We start from the raw sequence: 21,022 nt of genomic DNA on the forward strand, positions 1-21,022 counted from the left end.
AGGCAGGGGATGGGAGGAAGATAATAAACAAGCCCTACTTACCTTTCCCTGTGCCCTACAGCGCTGCTTTAATGCTCCAGTACTCCCGCCAGGCTCCTGGATCTCCCTGTCCAGCGATGTCATGACTCGGCTAATAGATGGCCTGCTCAACCAGTCAGTGAATGGACATTACTGCAGTCATTGATTGGCTGATTTTCCACCAAGTCGTGATGACATCAGAACTCGGTGGAAAATTCTGGCTGGGGTCCTTGAGCCTGTGAAACTGCCCTGCGGAGGTATGGGGAGAGGTTATTAGCACTTGTTTAATATGCTCCCCCTGCCTGCTGACAAATCATCATTTTCTCTGGACTTTTCCTTTAACTTCCCTGGCAGCTTTTGGCTTCCTGACTACCTCCAGCTGCTGCAAACAGACCCGGACGGGACCTGGAAGCCAAGATTACGAGATGGGAATCCCCCTTTAATGGGCTAGATGAATTAATACTGTCGAGGGGCACGTTCACACCATACAGAAAATGATATCCCAGATTGAGCGCAGAGTCCACCATGCTGATACCGGTGGTGATCCATCAGTGTCCATTGTGCAGCAGAATGGCCAGACGTGTTTTCTGCTGCAGAACAGAATCTGTGAGGGGAGTCCCAAAACAAATTCTACAACTCAGATGCGGACCTAGCCTAAAATGGTGTCTTTAGTTTAGACCATCTATTAATTATCTTACGTTACACCAAAAGTTTGATTGACACACAAAGTCTCACATATAAGCCGAACCTCTTTCCATGTCAAAGTATCATAACTGCGATACAAGACACGTGAGCCAATCGTTTTGGTTTTTATTGCTCTCAATGCTCCTGACAGTGGTGTAGCTACCATGATGGCAGTATTGGGGCCCAGAAAAGTTTCTACCCTCCTGATTTCAGAACCAGTGCCCTACCTATCACCCTGGGAGGTCAAAACAAACCCGATTGCAGAACTCTCCTGGCCGCGCAGTGTTCTGGCACTCTATTAGCCTTCCTGGCACATGAATGACGTCACTTGTATGCCAGGGAGCTGTCAGAATGACGGGCCAAGTAAGTGTGAGGTTCTGAGATGTCAGGCCGACCAGATTCATGGGGCCCCATGAATTCTAGCGCCGCCCCTAGCTCCTTACATGCATTGGCCCCCTCTCTTCCTTGAAGCTATACTCCTGAGGTGGCCAGTGGGAGCTTCTCATAAATCACAAGTATGGGGATTATTTTTCTAATGTTCTTTTACCAGGAATATCGTCCTCCATCGCTGTACTACTGGCATCCAGCAAATTTTCATCATCAAAGTCATCCCAGACATCATCTTCCGAATCAAAGATGGCGTTCCCAGGTTTGTGTGCCCACGAGCTATACTTGTCAGCATCCGTCATATTGTTGTGGTATTGGCTCGTACTTGCTCTTTGCTGGATTACACCTTCCCTCTTTCCAAAGTACGAACATCCTGAATATGTAACAATGCAAAAGAATAATAGTAATATTAATAGGGACTACTAAATAGTAGTAAGGACTGGGAGTGTCACAAGAGCTTACACACTAGGAGGACTGGGAGTGTCACAAGAGCTTACACACTAGGAGGAGTGGGAGTGTCACAAGAGCTTACACACTAGGAGGAGTGGGAGTGTCACAAGAGCTTACACACTAGGAGGAGTGGGAGTGTCACAAGAGCTTACACACTAGGAGGAGTGGGAGTGTCACAAGAGTTTACACACTAGGAGGAGTGGGAGTGTCACAAGAGCTTACACACTAGGAGGAGTGGGAGTGTCACAAGAGCTTACACACTAGGAGGACTGGGGGACACACAAGAGCTTACACACTAGGAGGAGTGGGGGGGGACACAAGAGCTTACACACTAGGAGGAGTGGGGGGGGGGACACAAGAGCTTACACACTAGGAGGAGTGGGAGTGACACAAGAGCTTACACACTAGGAGGAGTGGGGGGGACACAAGAGCTTACACACTAGGAGGACTGGGGGTGACACAAGAGCTTACACACTAGGAGGACTGGGGGGACACAAGAGCTTACACACTAGGAGGAGTGGGAGTGAAACAAGAGCTTACACACTAGGAGGAGTGGGGGGGGACACAAGAGCTTACACACTAGGAGGAGTGGGAGTGACACAAGAGCTTACACACTAGGAGGAGTGGGGGGGGGGACACAAGAGCTTACACACTAGGAGGACTGGGGGACACACAAGAGCTTACACACTAGGAGGAGTGGGGGGGGACACAAGAGCTTACACACTAGGAGGAGTGGGGGGGGGGACACAAGAGCTTACACACTAGGAGGAGTGGGAGTGACACAAGAGCTTACACACTAGGAGGAGTGGGGGGGACACAAGAGCTTACACACTAGGAGGACTGGGGGGACACAAGAGCTTACACACTAGGAGGAGTGGGAGTGAAACAAGAGCTTACACACTAGGAGGAGTGGGGGGGGGACACAAGAGCTTACACACTAGGAGGAGTGGGAGTGTCACAAGAGCTTACACACTAGGAGGAGTGGGAGTGTCACAAGAGCTTACACACTAGGAGGAGTGGGAGTGTCACAAGAGTTTACACACTAGGAGGAGTGGGAGTGTCACAAGAGCTTACACACTAGGAGGAGTGGGAGTGTCACAAGAGCTTACACACTAGGAGGACTGGGGGACACACAAGAGCTTACACACTAGGAGGAGTGGGGGGGGACACAAGAGCTTACACACTAGGAGGAGTGGGGGGGGGGGACACAAGAGCTTACACACTAGGAGGAGTGGGAGTGACACAAGAGCTTACACACTAGGAGGAGTGGGGGGGACACAAGAGCTTACACACTAGGAGGACTGGGGGGACACAAGAGCTTACACACTAGGAGGAGTGGGAGTGAAACAAGAGCTTACACACTAGAAGGAGTGGGGGGGGGACACAAGAGCTTACACACTAGGAGGAGTGGGAGTGACACAAGAGCTTACACACTAGGAGGAGTGGGGGGGGGGACACAAGAGCTTACACACTAGGAGGAGTGGGAGTGACACAAGAGCTTACACACTAGGAGGACTGGGAGTGTCACAAGAGCTTACACACTAGGAGGACTGGGAGTGTCACAAGAGCTTACACACTAGGAGGAGTGGGAGTGACACAAGAGCTTACACACTAGGAGGACTGGGAGTGTCACAAGAGCTTACACACTAGGAGGACTGGGAGTGTCACAAGAGCTTACACACTAGGAGGACTGGGAGTGTCACAAGAGCTTACACACTAGGAGGACTGGGAGTGTCACAAGAGCTTACACACTAGGAGGACTGGGAGTGTCACAAGAGCTTACACACTAGGAGGAGAGGGGGGACACAAGAGCTTACACACTAGGAGGACTGGGGGTGACACAAGAGCTTACACACTAGGAGGACTGGGAGTGTCACAAGAGCTTACACACTAGGAGGAGTGGGGGGACACAAGAGCTTACACACTAGGAGGACTGGGAGTGTCACAAGAGCTTACACACTAGGAGGACTCGGGGAACACAAGAGCTTACACACTAGGAGGACTGGGGGGGACACAAGAGCTTACACACTAGGAGGATTGGGGGTGACACAAGAGGTTACACACAAGGAGGGGGACTGGGGGGACACAAGAGCTTACACACTAGGAGGACTGGGGGGACACAAGAGCTTACACACTAGGAGGACTGGGGGGACACAAGAGCTTGCACACTAGGAGGACTGGGGGTGACACAAGAGCTTACACACTAGGAGGACTGGGGGGACACAAGAGCTTACACCCTAGGAGGACTGGGGGGACACAGGAGCTTACACACTAGGACTGGGGGGGACACAAGAGCTTACACACTAGGAGGACTGGAGTGACACAAGAGCGGAGGACTGGGAGAGGATACAAGAGCTTACACACTAGGAGGACTGGGGGGGACACAAGAGCTTACACACTAGGAGGACTGGGAGTGACACAAGAGCTTACACACTAGGAGGACTGGGGGAGGATACAAGAGCTTACACACTAGGAGGACTGGGGGGGACACAAGAGCTTACACACTAGGAGGACTGGGAGTGACACAAGAGCTTACACACTAGGAGGACTGGGGGGGGACACAGGAGCTTACACACTAGGAGGACTGGGGAACACAAGAACTTACACACTAGGAGGACTGGGGGTGACAAGAGGTTACACACTAGGAGGACTGGGGGGGACACAAGAGCTTACACACTAGGAGGACTTGGGGAGGATACAAGAGCTTACACACTAGGAGCACTGGGGGGACACAAGAGCTTACACACTAGGAGGACTGGGGGTGACACAAGAGCTTACACACTAGGAGGACTGGGGACACACAAGAGCTTACACACTAGGAGGACTGGGGGACACACAAGAGCTTACACCCTAGGAGGACTGGGGGAGGATACGAAAGCTTACACACTAGGAGGACTGGGGGACACACAGGAGCTTACACACTAGGAGGACTGGGGGTGACACAAGAGCTTACACACTAGGAGGACTGGGGACACACAAGAGCTTACACACTAGGAGGACTGGGGGACACACAAGAGCTTACACCCTAGGAGGACTGGGGGAGGATACGAAAGCTTACACACTAGGAGGACTGGGGGACACACAAGAGCTTACACACTAGGAGGACTGGGGACACACAAGAGCTTACACACTAGGAGGACTGGGGGACACACAAGAGCTTACACCCTAGGAGGACTGGGGGGGACACGAGAGCTTACACACTAGGAGGACTGGGGGTGACACAAGAGCTTACACACTAGGAGGAGTGGGGGGACACGAGAGCTTACACACTAGGAGGAGTGGGGGGACACGAGAGCTTACACACTAGGAGGACTGGGGGTGACACAAGAGCTTACACACTAGGACTGGGGGGGACACAAGAGCTTACACACTAGGAGGACTGGGGGTGACACAAGAGCTTACACACTAGGAGGACTGGGGGGACACAAGAGCTTACACACTAGGAGGACTGGGGGTGACACAAGAGCTTACACACTAGGAGGACTGGGGGACACACAAGAGCTTACACACTAGGAGGATTGGGTGACACACAAGAGCTTAAACACTAGGAGGACTGGGGGGGACACAAGAGCTTACACACTAGGAGGACTGGGTGACACACAAGAGCTTACACACTAGGAGGACTGGGGGTGAAACAAGAGCTTACACACTAGTAGGACTGGAGGACACACAAGAGCTTACACACTAGGAGGACTGTGGGAGGATACAAGGGACCTCAACCAATCAAAACTTTTGACATGTTGATATGTTAAGAGGTTTTTTTTAATGACTATAGTGCCTATTTAAGGAGAAGACACATGTGTATGAGTGTCTGTATTTTGAAGTGTGTAGATTTGTGTTACTTGTTTATCTTTTTAGAGTTCTGCAGTTTTTAGCAATTTTGACAATGTGGTCTCACATGTTACAGTTATCACCAGGCTCGCTGTGTATGGGCCCCGCAGAGCTGTCAGATCACACAGGACATGGCAGCTTGCAGTGTATGGGCCCCGCAGAGCGGTCAGATCACACAGGACATGGCAGCTCGCTGTGTATAAGCCCCGCAGAACGGTCAGATCACACAGGACATGGCAGCTCGCTGTGTATGGGCCCGCAGAGTGGTCAGATCACACAGGACATGGCAGCTCGCTGTGTACGGGCCCCGCAGAGCAGTCAGATCGCACAGGACATGGCAGCTCGCTGTGTATGGGCTCCGCAGAGCGGTCAGATCACACAGGACATGGCAGCCCGCTGCGTATGGGCCCCGCAGAGCGGTCAGATCACACAGGACATGGCAGCTCGCTGTGTATGGGCCCCGCAGAGCAGTCAGATCACACAGGACATGGCAGCTGGCTGTGTATGGGCCATACAGAGCCCATGTGAGCCCCATCCAACACCAATAGCGTCTACAATGAGCACCAGTAATGGAAGAAGGTGGTGTCTGGTCTAATGGGTCACATACTCCATCATGTGGACAGCCGGGTGCGTGTGTGTCACTTACCTGGGGAGGAGATGGCACCAGGATGCACTATATTCTAGGTAGAAGACAAGATGGCGGGGGCGGTGTGATGGGCAATGTTCTGCTGGAGACCTTGTGTCCCGGCATCATGTGGATTTTACTGTGACACCGACCACCTACCTAACCATTGTACACACCAAGTCACCCCCTTAATGGCAGCAGGACCCCCTAATGGTAGCGGTCAGCAGGATAATACCCGGGGCCGCAATGCAGACATTGTCCAGGAATGAGGAACATGACAAAGCGATCAGGATGGTGACTCGTCCTCCAGATTCCCCAGATCTCAATCTGATCCATCATCTGTGGGATCCATGGAGGCCGCACCTCACACTGCACAGGATCTGCTGCTAAAGTCTTAGTGCAGATACCACAGGACAACTACAGAGATTATTTAAATTGTATGGCTATTGAGGGTATACATTTACAGGATAGATAGATAGATAGATAGATAGATAGATAGATAGATAGATAGATAGGAGATAGATAGATAGGAGATAGATAGATAGATAGATAGATAGATAGATAGATAGATAGATATAGATAGATAGATAGATAGATAGATAGATAGATAGATAGAAGAAATAATAATCATGTAAGATATTGTCCACCTGAGCATGTACAGCACCATCTTTTGCGCAGGCGGCACCTGACACATGACATATAAGAATCTGTTTTCTTGTGATTATTATTGGGATATTCTGTTGGGATGAGAGCTCTCAGCACTGGTAACGCTCGGCTGGTACTTACATATCTTATTTACAGTTTGTTAAGCTCAGTTTTATAACCACTTTATAGATTGTGTCCTTCAGGATTACTTTTTAAGAGTTAAAATTAGTTTCTTTACATTAGGCTGACAGATTCACTGACATATTAATCTTACGATCTAAGAAATGAGGAGAATAAATTAAGCGGTAAGTAACTTCCTATTGGATGAATAGCTCGTCCCGTCAAAATAAAATCAAATGTTTATAATGAAATAAATTCACAGTCAGTGGTTATTACGGCGTCATTAGCTCCTCCAATAACTCAGTGTATATGTACTGCACTCTACCATCTCCTCTACCTACCGGCGCCATCTTGTGGCTGCTGTGTGTAATCTCTGCTTTCAGGAAAATCCTGTTTTTGCAAAGGTCTTTGTACAGATATGGTTTTGGAACTGCAAAGAGGAAAATTATTGATAGATTATGTACAAGCAATATACAATATAACCCACTGCTGCAATAACAGGAATCACTGTGCTGGTCTGTATGTTCAGTAACACTAACAAAGGTGCAAAAACAGAATAACATTAATTCTTCCACTGTGTATATCAGGACATGGAAATGATGCAAATAGATGGTGCAAAAATCAGAGCCTGAAGTAATGGTATTAGGCTTTCCTCACACATAACTTTTTGGGGGCTGAAAAAAAAAAAAAAAAAAAAAAGTTTTTCTGGCATTTTCTCATTTTTGTGTAAATTACTGTAGTCGTTTTTATCTTTGTTGTTTTATCCTTTAATTTTATTTTTTTTTCTTACATTTTACCTCCACCCACTTCACAGAAGTCTATAAGGCTGGGTTATCATGTTTTTTTTTTGCATCCGTTTTTGCAAAAAACTGATGGAAAAATGGATGCATTTGTGTGTATCTGTTTTGATCCATCTTTTTAACATACACAAAAAACTGATGCGTTTTGATGCACACAAATGCCTTAGGTTAGAATCATCGGGCGCTGAGGATGAAGGTAGTTTTCTTATCTTGACACTCAGTGCCATTTTCGGGAAACTTGTAGGTTATTTTATATGTGCCTTATTGGTGCCTCATTGAATGATCCTGCCTGGCTGGCCCTCATAATGAATATAGGGGCTGTGCTTTGCTAATAATAGTTAGGAGGGGTGGGCCGACCAGGGAGGGAGGTAGTCCCGCTACCAGTGCACCAAAATGCCTAATTTGCATATAAAATCGCCTACAATATACCAAAAACGATGCTGAATATCAAGGTAAGAAACCTACCTTCATCCCCAGCACCCTATGTGCTATAGGGACATATCAGCAGGTTAGTTGCTTCTAACCTGCTTAATCTTTTTCTTTACTTTTTATGCCAGTCCCAGCTTGTAGTGAATTTTTGTAAACTGTTGGAAAACCCCTTTAAGTATGGTAATGGTGACAGCTGCTTTGGTTCTAAGGTGAGAAATTGACAGACTGTGCAAGGAACAATGCATAATGCTCTATTTTATTTGTGCACACATGGGGGGGGGGACATTTATGAATTTAATTTATCAAATTAGATTAAATTAAATTCAAGCCTCTTAGTGAATCTGGCCTGACCTGTATCTGCCGTATGGTGGGTGAAGAAATCTACACCAGCCCCTGAGCAGGTGTAGATTTCTGCCATGTGAGCAGGTGTAAATGATAGTAAATCAGGTGCAGGAGGAAGCCACGCCTTCTCCCCAGCCCCTCCCCCTGCCCTCCCAATGGGTGAGCAAGGGATACAGCTGCCGTACACGATGGAAAAAAAGCGAATCTGCACCTTCTCCCTGGCATACGCCAGAGGCACAACAATAGTAAATGTCCCTCTTAGACTTATACTATATTTTGAAATTACCTTGAAAACTCTGTTGTGGAAACTTTAGGTGTGAAGGTAAACTTTTCCAGATTCACATTTTTTGATTCATTTTGCATCAGCATCTAGGAAATATAATGGTTCATATTGTAGTGAAAGTGTTTACATCTGAAACAAGACTAACAATGTAAAATAGGAGAAGGTTAGGGATGTTAACTTGGAAAGTATAGTATAAACATTGCTGCTTTTTCTATGTTTAGTCCAGTTTCATTAGGGATATTTGCAGGGAGAGTAAAGCCCCTATTCCAGGGGCCGACAGTGAGAAGCAAACGAGCGCTATCGTTTGCTCCTCGTTCCCAGCTCGCTGCCGCCACTATTCCTTAGCAGGTGAGTGCGGGAGGGGCTGCACGAAGCTGGGGGGGCTGCCCGATTGATCGCTAGATCGTCCGGGCAGCCCATAGAGGATAGTGGCGGTCTGCTGCCGCTGCTCCTATTCCACGGAGTGATGGCAGCAGATCGCTGCTATAACAGTCGTTTGTTTTTCAACACGTTTGAAAGACAAATGACGCAACGATCAGCCGATATGAAAGATGTCGGCTGATCGTTGCCTTCTATTCCACAGGATGATTATCGGCCATAACGGCCGATATCGGCTGAATACTGCCGATAATCGTTCCGTGGAATAGGGCCTTAAAGCTTGGTGGTGTTAGATTAGCATTAAGGATTAAGGACAGCTAGCCAGGGGCAATTCCTGTTTCATGTGGTCTGCTTTGTGATCGCCATTGTCATTAATTCTTCATGTCATCATCCATCTTAAAGGGGAATTATCAGCAGGTTAGATGAATCTAACCTGCTGATATGTCCCAACTGCACCGGAGACGCTGAGGAGTAAGGTATGTCTCTTACCTTTATCCTTGGCACCTTTCCGGTGCAGTTACTCCTGTGCTCCACGGTCCAGTGAGACCATTTGGGGTACCGTTAGGAGCACTGCCCGCCCCCATAGCGCCAATCTGGCCTGCCACATGTATCATCATTAGAAAGGGAAGGGCCGGGTGGGGGCAGATTGGCGCTATGGGGGCCCCAGTGCTCCTGACGGTCTAACTGCACCGGAATGGCACAGAGGAGGAAGGTAAGGGACCTGTGCAATAGGAACATATAATCAGGTTACATTCGTCTAACCTGCTGATAGTTCCCCTTGTCATCTTCTAGCTGCCTTTCCTTTGTTTGTTACCTGCCAGTGTTGTATATGTGCTTTGTATGTTGTTCTTTTGCCACTGTCTGCTTGTCATATTATCCTGCTCTGAGATAAGTATTCGGGTATATGAGTGCTTGAAACCACTTTTAAGACCCAGGAAAGGTGCTTTTAGTCCAAGTCTACCATCTAGTGATCCGCTGTCATCACTGTAAGCATGCAGCTCTAGCACACATTGTGGCACAATGTCAATGGACTGCCTGAACTATAATATTTAATATATCATCTGAAGAATAGGATTTAGAAAAACGAAAAAACAAAAATAGCCCAGTAAAATTCCATGCGCCGCTGGAATTTTTTGGACTCATTTGTCATTGTTGTTAAAGCATTTATTATACGGAGCGTTGCCATATTTTCTTAAAATTAGGATGATGCAGCTTCAGCCTTTGTTCTTGTTTTCCATTCTTTTTATCATTCAGTGAAATTGAGTTCACAGACATGAATTAAAGGAAACAATTACCGCTCTGCCGAAAGATAGCGAGCACAGAGACATAATGTGAGAGACGTCTCCAGCTCATAAACATCAGATAGCCGACTCACGCTGTTGTGGATGCCACAGTGGGGGTCTGCTCTTCCCCATAGCACGCTAGCTGCTCTCTCTGCATGACGTTAGTTTAACTATCCCAGCTAATGTAAGATTCATTAAGTAATCCATGTGCTGATGTCGCAAAAGCCATTTTATGTAATGACATGTTCTTTGAATTTTCTCATCCTGCCTTTTTGATCATGTTACCTTTAGTCTCTTTACTGGTGGAGCTGATGAAACTGAATTTCGACTCCTTAGATCACTTAGATATGAAGAGAAGTCTGAATTAGTTTTACTGTCAGCCTTATAAGAAACTCCGGTTTTACCTGTTATTTGTAAATAAACAGATTCGATTTTTCATGTGTAAATGCCAGTCTGTCTCAGTTTGTAACCAGAATATCTAAGATGGTCTAAATAAATACACTAAATCTTATAGAACCATAAATCTCAATATTGTCTCTGCCTTACAGACTACGTTTAAGGGAAAAAGCAAACAGAGCCGGAACATTGTCAGAATGGGAGCGACGCCTTATTCCCCATTCTGTTAGAACGCACCCCCAGACATATCTGCCCTACATTCATAATACTGCAATAATAAGTCAATGAATGGGGGGGCAAATGTATAATGTAGACTCTAATGTATGAAATGCAGTTCAGAGAAAAGCTGGAACATATAGTAATTTGCGGCAACCGACCAGAATTCTGTTTCGGATCGGCCTCTTTGGGCTATGTGGCCACTTCTTTTCTGCATTTTTACCCAAGACTGTAAAATTCTAGTAAAATCACTACCGTATTTTCCGGCGTATAAGACGACCCCCAACTTTACCACTTAAAATATAGAGTTTGTGATATACTTGCTGCATAAGACTACTGCTCTTCCTACACACACCAAATAAAAACTAATAAGAACCATCAGACAGCAGCGAGATCTGAGGTACAGTAATAATGGTAGGATACAAGGGCGGCCAGACGGGTGAAAGAGCAGTGTTTTTCTGGGCACAGCACCACTCTACCGTATCACTTTTTTCCTTACCTCAGACGCCTGCAGCTCGCTCTGCCCTTCATACGGTCGCCGCATACGTCAGAGATGCGGCCGCTTTTTAGCTCCCCCACCGTATATGGCGACCGCAGATTCTCCAGTCCAGTTCCAAAGTATTTCAGCACTTGAACTATAAGATGACACCCAGTGTATAAGACTACCTCTGACGTTTTGTGAAGATTTTCCGGATTAAAAAGTAGTCTTATACGCAGGAAAATACTATGAATAAGAGACAATGAGTACACACTTGTTCTTGTTCTTACTGTAGTGAATCCTCCCCAAAAGACCACCTCTGAGAGCAGACTACCCACTTATCCAGACAGATTTTATTTAGTCAACCATACATTTTGCATTGTAGTAAACATTTTCTTTAAAGGGGTTGTTAGCCAAAATGTTCCATGTCAGGAACTGTCCAGAGCAGGAGAGGTTTTCTATGGGGATTTGTTGCTGCTCTGGACAGTTCCTGACATGGACAGAGGTGGCAGCAGAAAGTTGCACCTAAAGCAAGTCTCACTGTGACCCCAAAATAGCTGCAACCGGGATCCGGCAGTTGCAATAAATACATCTCAGATAAATTACTTACGACCCCAATGTCACATCTTGAACTTTTTTTCTGACAAAATCCTGGGTTATTTCAAATAAACGTTGAGTTACATTTTTTTTTAATGGATTTCAGTTTCTGAGCTTGTGATGCTGTTTCTACACTGAAGACTATTAAGATATTGTAATAGTAATGAACCTTTTTACAACAGGCCAAGTGCTGGAAGTGTAACTCATCTGTTATCCTAGAGTTGTGGTACAATAACACCCATTTAAAGGGTGTAATGGTACCCCAGTAACAGCAGGAAGTGGTGTATTCTTTCCAGTCTGGAGAGCAGGAGAAGTTTTCTATGGGGATTTGCTGCTGCTCTGGAGAGCACTGTGTCAGACTGGAGAGAATACACCACTTCCTGCAGGACTGGAGATTTTTCAACAGAAGTAAATTACAAATCTCTGGCACTTTTGGCACCAGTTGAATGAAAAAAAAAAAAAAAAAAAAATGTGCCTAAAAGTGACCAATATTTTTCTGTACAGGTATTAAGACATTAGATGCAATGGGTGTGATCAGAAACTTACAGCATTCATGTCCACAAGCTTCCTTGTTTTTGCAGTGATGGTTGCATTCTCTTATTCCTATTCTTCTCAATGTCTGCGAGCTTCCTACAAACATGCAGTAAAAGAAACAACAGAACTTTTTGTGAGGGACCTTTTAAACTATAGAGATTCCTGCATGCTCAGAGCTTCTATATCTATAATGAATAGATGTGTTGCATGTTAAAGGGAAATCAGCAGGTTAGAAGAATCTATGTCCCTAACGTCCCTATTGTGTACAGGGAGCTGAGGATGAAAGTACGTGTCGTACGTTTATCTTCGGGCCATTTTCACGCTATTAGTAGCTTATCTCCTATGCTAATGAGGTGTTTTGGTGCATCGTGGGACTACCACCTTCAGTGCACCGATCTGGCCCGGCCGGCCTGTCCCTTCTTTTAAATATTGCGGCAGGGCTTTGCTGATATTCATTAGAAGGGCGTGCCAGCCTGGGGGCGGATTGGTGCACTGGGGGGTGGGGGTGGTACTCTCATCCCCAGTGCACTAAATTGCTTAATTAGCATACGTATTAAACTGCTAATAACACATGCAATTCTGGAAGCCCCCATGGGAAAAATCCTGAAGGGTATCCATTCCAAATAGACCCGTATGGGTTTGGAGCAGGGGCGTAACTACCACTATAGCAGTCATAGCGGCTGCTATGGGGCCCGCCGCATCAGGGGGCCCCATGGCCTGCTCCTGCAATACACTGGGCCCCCTGAGCCGTCATCATTTGCAGCATCGGGTGGCCCTGCTGGTCTCCTGCGTTTTGCAAATGTCCCTTTAACTGCAAGCACTCCTGACCAGAGCTAGCAGTTATGTAGTTTGCTATGGGGCCCAGCAATTTGTAGTTACGCCCCTGGTTCGGAGATTCAAATTCGGATTTCCTAATAAGAAATCAAGATAAATTTACTGGGCGTGTAAAGGAGCCTAATAGGGGGTTAACTGATTTTTTTTGTCAAAGTGTTTGTGGCCCTAGAGGGAAGTCAGTGTAACACTGTATGACATAAGCTGCAGTGGTACCACAACACCCTACTAGCCTGCACTATACCATCATCTGCAGAGACCCCGGTCACCACATAATTCTAAGATGATTTGAGCAAAAAAAAACAAAACATAAAGATAATTTTGGTGATAGATAAATTTTATAAAGCTGAAAGCAAAAAGATCATTGGTGACATTACTAGGGTTAGGTCTTTCATTGCTTTCATCTGAGAATGTATCTTCCGTTTTCCACTTGTCCATGTCACTTCGCTGGGGCACGGCATAAAGAACTGTGAAGTTTTGCTGAATGTCAAGACCAACTATTCAAGACAAAAAAATACAAGAGTTTGTATTAGTAAAGTAAATGATGGCTCAGGGTTTATTTGCTTTACATAGTTCCTGAAGTTCCTGTGTTTATAGCTGGACGGGTATTAAATATACTTTTATGTTTAGAAATTTAGGATTACCGTAACTAAGAAAAAGTAAAACTTCAAGTAAGAAGGCTCTGGCGGAGTTTATTATTTACACAGTGGACTAAATGAAATGTTATATCATCTGGCCCAAACGGTGCGGTTTCTGTAAGTCGTCTTCTATTATGTGACATTGGTTTTCAGTTTGACAAATTATACGGACACTTTTTCAGATTGAATTTATATAAATTTTAAAGTTAAAGTAGACTAGAGAGAAAGTGGTCACGGCTTAGATGGAAGAGGCACAATTTAATATACGACTATATACGATTTTCAGACTATGAGTGCCTGGTCTAAGCTTCCACTTTCTATGTATTACACATGACTAGTAATTCAGGCCCAATGTCTCTGGGGCTGCATTCACATCACATTTTTAAAGAGGAACTATCAGCAGATTATCGGATTGTCCCTATGGGGGTGGGCCGTGCTCCTAACGGGTGCCCCAGTGATCCTAATGATCTCATCGGACCATAGAGCACACAACTAACTGCACCGGAATGGTGCAGAGGAGGAAGGTAAGAGACATACCGGAATGGTGCAGAGGAGGAAGGTAAGAGACATACCAGAATGGTGCAGAGGAGGAAGGTAAGAGACATACCGGAATGGTGCAGAGGAAGAAGGTAAGAGACATACCGGAATGGTGCAGAGGAGGAAGGTAAGAGACATACCGGAATAGTGCAGAGGAGGAAGGTAAGAGACATACCAGAATGGTGCAGAGGAGGAAGGTAAGAGACATACCAGAATGGTGCAGAGGAGGAAGGTAAGAGACATACCGGAATGGTGCAGAGGAGGAAGGTAAGAGACATACCGGAATGGTGCAGAGGAGGAAGGTAAGAGACATACCGGAATGGTGCAGAGGAGATTCATCTAACCTGCTGATAGTTCCCCTTTAATTTCCTTTTCACGTATATGTGAGATGTATACCATTAAAAAACATAGACAAATCTATGCACACCTTTTTTGGCATATTGATTAAACATATAGGGGGACAGTTATCATTATTGCTCCCCCAGTGTACACTATGTAGAAGGCCCAGACTCTTACCATCCCCGTGGTGTACACCAGCTGTAACAGAACGGCAAGGTGGGTAGGAGTCATGGCCTTCTCCTTGCCTAATCTCTCATGCGCACCTGCTAGCAGGCGTAAATCATGGCAGAATTCTATACCTGCTCAGGTGACTGGAGGTGGGGCCTCATTTAAGAATCAGGGTACTTAATAAATATTCCCCATAGATATACATCTCTATATTTACTTTTTTTCCTAAAGTTGTAGAATTCTGAACTGTGTTACGATGCATAAGCGCAAATTAGAAAAAGAAAAAAAAAAAGTATATGTTGGGTATACATTTTCCGTGAAGCACAGTAAAGCCTGGTATGCTCTGTTACTGTATTTCATCTTACAAAAATACATTGGCATACCATGTAAGCATCACTTTTTGTCAGAATGCCATGATATACCCTGAACATACTGTCAATGGTGATGGTGAAATGGTGAACAGCTCTCTAATGGCTTTTGGTAACATGGCGTCTTACCATATTCAGAACTTATTAGATTTACACTAAGTTGCTCTGATGTCGAAACTCTCTTGACTTCTATTTTTCTCGTCCAAATTCCTGACTTCAACAGGATAGAATCCCTGAAAAGTAATAAATTATAGTGGCTGGCACACATAGCTGAATAATGTATGTATGTAATGTATGAGGTCCAGACCAACGCTGCCATCAGAACATCTCCTATCACTCACATGATTCTCTGCTTGAACACAACTTGGTTATCCGAGTCTCCGATAATAAAAGCGACGTGATGTGAGGCCGGTGCTGTTCTTCTTTTCTGTAGCTGCTCAAAGTTTGTTAACTTAACAGTGAGGAGGATTTCGGCCGTTGTAGAGCTATATCTTCCAACCTGACAGACAATAAGGATTAGTCATAAACAATAATCAGTGATTTATATAGATGATCAATACAAGGTAGCAGAAGGTGTCACAGAGCCTGCTGCCACACACATCTATTAAAGTGCTTGTCCACGTTTTACAACCTCTTTAAAAAGAACCAGAATAAGGAAAACTGGGACAACAAAGGTCCCCAGGCGTTAATTAGTTAGAGCAATGGTCTACGTTACAAGGAAGACCTTGATGGTCGCTGTGGTTTTTGCACTCGGTTTTGCAATAAAAGCTTTCATACTACACTTACTATAGGAGGCTGCTGGACTCCGTCACCTTTGTCTACTACTAGTTCGCATTTATGATCGCTGACATTGCAGCGTGCATCCACTCCTCTACTTGCCCACCTGGACCTGGTTTCATGGTGCTGTTGGACTTTTACATTTTAGTATGTCCGAGAGACATGTCAAAAGTTTTAATTGGTCAGGATCCTGAGTGTTCAGACTGCGACCGATCTGGAGAACAAGCCAGGAGAAGTCACACTCAGCTCCTTCCTCTGTCACTATGTGAGTAGACAGCCTCATAATGTCTATGGGGCACTTCCTTCTCACATGGCTGGACAGCCAATGCCGGCCCAAGCATGATGGGATTTGTAGTTTTGTAACACCTGAACAGCCAAAGATTCCCCGTTGCTGCATTATATGGAGGAACTGTAAGGAAACAACTAACATAAATAACAAACATAAAGTGCTGATACTAGACCTGCTCCATGCTGACTCCATACTTGGGAAGATATATTACAGATTCTTTTATCTGATTTCCAAATGGAGGATGTCTGTTCACAATCTGTGAATAAAGAAAAGCAAAAATTATTTGTCAAAACTAATACATATTTGTATAAACTACTGTACAAGTGTAACATACCAACTCCAGCTCTCTGGCATTAAAATCTTCAATTTTCTTGAATGACGTTAGGCCGGCATTCACCATGGCATTAGCTAAAGTCACGCCTAAGAAAAATGTACAGAACCATTAATGGCAGAGAAGACATACCCAGGAAATGGAAGGTGTTATATGGATATAATATATATACATATACACACTGATAAACCATAGCATTAAAAACGCCTGCTTATTATTGTGTAAGTCTAATATTGTGCAAGACCTTGCCATGTCCTGTGTGGTCTGACTGCTCTGCGGAGCCTGTACACAGCGAGCTGCCATGTCCTGTGTGATCTGACCGTTCTGTGGGCCCCATACAGAGCGACCCGCCATGTCCTGTGTGATCTGACCGCTCTGCGGGGCCCATACACATCGAGCTGCCATGTCCTGTGTGATCTGACCGCTCTGCGGGGCCCATACACAGCGAGCTGCCATGTCCTGTGTGATCTGACCGCTCTGCGGAGCCTGTACACAGTGAGCTGCCATGTTCTGTGTGATCTGACCGCTCTGTGGGCCCCATACACAGCAACCCGCCATGTCCTGTGTGATCTGACCGCTCTGCGGGGCCCATACACATCGAGCTGCCATGTCCTGTGTGATCTGACTGCTCTGCAGGGCCCATACACAGCGAGCTGCCATGTCCTGTGTGATCTGACCACTCTGTGGCCCCCATAGACAGCAACCCGCCATGTCCTGTGTGATCTGACCGCTCTGCAGGGCCCATACACAGCGAGCTGCCATGTCCTGTGTGATCTGACCGCTCTGCAGGGCCCATACACAGCTCTGGAGATGATCTGACCCCGATGTCTACACATCACTATTCACCCTGGTCGCAGTCACTCATATCTTCATAGTTCCCCATTTTTGCTGCCTATGGGGATAACATAACATACAGCCAATTTTTACCTTTCCACGCTCCCCTAGTGTCCTCTCACATCATCTTCAGGTCCCTAGGTGAGAGATTCTGCCTCCACTTCCAAGACGGACTTGTCTAAGGGGGCTAGCCCACTTAGCCAATCACCAACCGAGACTGCACAGAGCCGCAGCCAGTGATTGGCTGAGCCCCCCCAACCAGTCCATCTCAGAAATGGAGGCGGGATTGGTCAGCTACAGAGCTGAAGATGATGTAGAAGGACACTAGGGGAGCGTTGAAAGGTAATAACATGCTGTTTGTTTTGTTATCGCTTATAGGTAGCAACTAGAGATGAGCAAACCGGGTTCGGTTTCGAGTCGATCCAAACCCGAACGTTCGGCATTTGATTAGCAGCGGCTGCTGAAGTTGGATAAAGCTCTAAGGTTGTCTGAAAAACATGGATACAGCCAATGACTATATCTATGTTTTCCGCATAGCCTTAGGGCTTTATCCAAGTTCAGCAGCCACTGCTAATCAAATGCCGAACGATCGGGTTCGGATCGACTCCAGCATGCTCCAGGTTCGCTCATCTCTAGTAGCAACATATGAAAAGATATTTTTGAGAGGAATATCCCAGAAACCACTTTAATTTCCAGTTCAGTTTTTTCTCTAATGCTTATCAATTCCTTATATTATATACACTTACCAATTTTATCCAGTTGTTTGGACACGTGTAATGAGTTCTCCCATAGTTTGCACCTGAAGCACTTGGTCAGAATCATTGCATTGAGAAAAGCAGTAAATTTCTTTTCTTGTAATGATAAAAATTCAGACAGACCTGTGATCACAAAATCATAAACTGGTTAAAAGCTAGACAGAGAAAACAAAAACCTCCCGGTAACACAGATAGATAGATAGATAGATAGATAGATAGATAGATAGATAGATAGATAGATAGATAGATAGGAGATAGATAGATAGATAGATAGATAGATAGATAGATAGATAGATAGATAGGAGATAGATAGATAGATAGATAGATAGATAGATAGGAGATAGATAGATAGATAGATAGAAGATAGATAGATAGATAGATAGATAGATAGATAGATAGATAGATAGATAGATAGGAGATAGATAGGAGATAGATAGATAGGAGATAGATAGATAGATAGATAGATAGATAGATAGATAGGAGATAGATAGGAGATAGATAGATAGGAGATAGATAGATAGATAGATAGATAGATAGATAGATAGATAGATTAGATTAGATTAGATTAGATTAGATATATAGATAGATAGACATACATTTAGCCACTCTTGTGCCATGTCTGAAAATCTTTGCCATATCTTGCGTCAAGGAAAAATCTTGAACAGGAAGACATCCAAGCTGAGCCTGTATGAGACTATAAAGGAAAGGATGAGAGAGAATTCTAGATGTTATATCTGTAAGAAGCTCAAGTATAACTATTGATACAATTTATCCTATAAAATCTAATAAAAAAACTCTCCTTACATCATATTATTATTTTTATATACATACACTTTAATGTTTAATGTTCAGATTTACTAATCCCACCTAATACACTAGAAAGTCTAAGGAAGTGGACAATTCTTCACAACGGCCTATGCTGTCTGATAAATCCAATGCATTTTAGGACATGTTCATACAATGTATTTTATTTGCTAAGAACGGCCATTGTTGGTGATTAAAACAACGGCTGTTCTTGTAAAAAAAAAAATCTGTATTGAACTCCATGACAACAGCGGACATTGTTCCCACTCTGTGAACACAATATATGGCCGTTCTGATGGCCGTATACTGCACAGAGTCCTATGATTAATTGGATTGCAGGCACACCCAAATGTGCCTGCAATCCAAATAGAAATGAAATTATTTTCCTGCAGCTGATATGACAGTAAGACAGCGGCCATTGCTTGTACACAGTATGAACATAGCCTTAAGGGTAAATTCATACATACATTATCCAATGCAGAGCTCACACTATGGAAAATCTGCGGCAGATTCTATCTTTTTACTTCAATGGCTCCACAGGGAGCATGGAGAAGCAAGCATAACTTCTTTACTACAGAGCCAAGACAAGGAGTTTTGGTGCCCTAGGCAGAGAAGGCAAATGGTTCCCCCCAGTGTATAGCCCCCACATACAGTATAGTCTCCTGGCTGCCCCCCACATAGTGTATAGCAAGGGTTCCTAAACTTTTTACACAGGGGGGCAGTTCACTGTCCCTCAGAGCGGTGGAGGGCCGGACTATATGCTGCTGCTATATCTGGTCCGCAGGAAGCCGTTGCCGCTGGAGGATGACACTGTCTCTGCCCATGAGGAGAAGGTGGAGTGGAAGCTCATACTGCTCATCTGTCTCTGGTCCAGGACAGGAGCATTGGGAGTGGCTTAGGATGGTGGAGTTGAAGTTCTACCACAGCCACACATGAGCATGCTGGAAGTTGTAGTTCTACCATAGCCACACAGGATCATGCTGGGAGCTGTAGTTCTACCACAGCTACAGAATCATGCTGGGAGTTGTAGTTCTACCTAAGTCACACAGGAGCATGCTGGCAGTTGTAGTTCTACCACAGCCACACAGGATAATGGTGGGAGTAGTAGTTCTAACAAAGCCACAAAGGAGCATGCTGGGAGCTGTGGTTCTACCACAGCCACTTAGATGCATGCTGGGGGTTGTTGTTCTATCCAAGCCACACAGGACCCTGCTGGTAGTTGTAGATCTACCACAGCCACACAGGATCATGCTGGAAGTAGTAGTTCTACCACAGCCACACAGGAGCATGCTGGGAGCTTTAGTATTACCACAGCCACATATGATCATGTTGGGAGTTGTAGTTCTAGTACAGCAACACAGGATCATGCTGAGAGAGTTGTAGTATTAACACAGCCACACAGGAGCATGCTGGGAGCTGTAGTATTACCAGAGCCACACAGGAAAATTTCGTGAGCTGTAGTATTTCCACAGGCACAGAGGATCGTGCTGGAAGTTGTAGTTCTCCTATAGCCACACAGGATCATGCTGGGAGTTGTAGTTCTACCTCAACCAACAGAATCATGATGGGAGTTGTAATTCTACCTCAGCCACACATGAGCACTAACACACACACACTCCATTAGCACACAAATACCACTAACACATACTCACACACTCCATTAGCGCACGCACACACATACAGATACATGCATATACATATACTCACTGACACAGCAATAGCAGTGGAAGATGACACTGTCTGAGCGGAGAATCATGCGCCTCATCTGTCTCTGCTGGGAAGGTTGCGGCATCTGTCACTACAGTTGTCCCTGCACTTCTCCCCTCTCCTGCTTGGCTCCGGATGTCATGTGACA

General features: G+C 45.4%; 1 protein-coding gene across 4 annotated transcripts in view; it reads right to left on the bottom strand.

The window, feature by feature from the left end:
• Nucleotides 1-21,022, bottom strand: part of HFM1 (helicase for meiosis 1) — a 101,675-nt gene that overhangs the window by 14,728 nt on the left and 65,925 nt on the right. For all 4 annotated transcript variants that reach the window (XM_069967652.1, XM_069967653.1, XM_069967655.1 and 1 more), the window contains 12 exons: nt 18,960-19,057; nt 18,355-18,486; nt 16,778-16,863; nt 16,616-16,699; nt 15,719-15,876; nt 15,507-15,610; nt 13,705-13,824; nt 12,509-12,592; nt 10,561-10,679; nt 8,618-8,700; nt 7,102-7,190; nt 1,250-1,462 (listed from right to left, as the gene is read on the bottom strand). In XM_069967652.1, the coding sequence (XP_069823753.1) occupies nt 1,250-1,462; nt 7,102-7,190; nt 8,618-8,700; nt 10,561-10,679; nt 12,509-12,592; nt 13,705-13,824; nt 15,507-15,610; nt 15,719-15,876; nt 16,616-16,699; nt 16,778-16,863; nt 18,355-18,486; nt 18,960-19,057 (1,370 nt within the window). The remainder of the gene's footprint in view (nt 1-1,249; nt 1,463-7,101; nt 7,191-8,617; nt 8,701-10,560; nt 10,680-12,508; nt 12,593-13,704; nt 13,825-15,506; nt 15,611-15,718; nt 15,877-16,615; nt 16,700-16,777; nt 16,864-18,354; nt 18,487-18,959; nt 19,058-21,022) is intronic.

This window comes from Dendropsophus ebraccatus, chromosome 4, assembly GCF_027789765.1.
Source record: "Dendropsophus ebraccatus isolate aDenEbr1 chromosome 4, aDenEbr1.pat, whole genome shotgun sequence".
Lineage (NCBI taxonomy): Eukaryota > Metazoa > Chordata > Amphibia > Anura > Hylidae > Dendropsophus > Dendropsophus ebraccatus.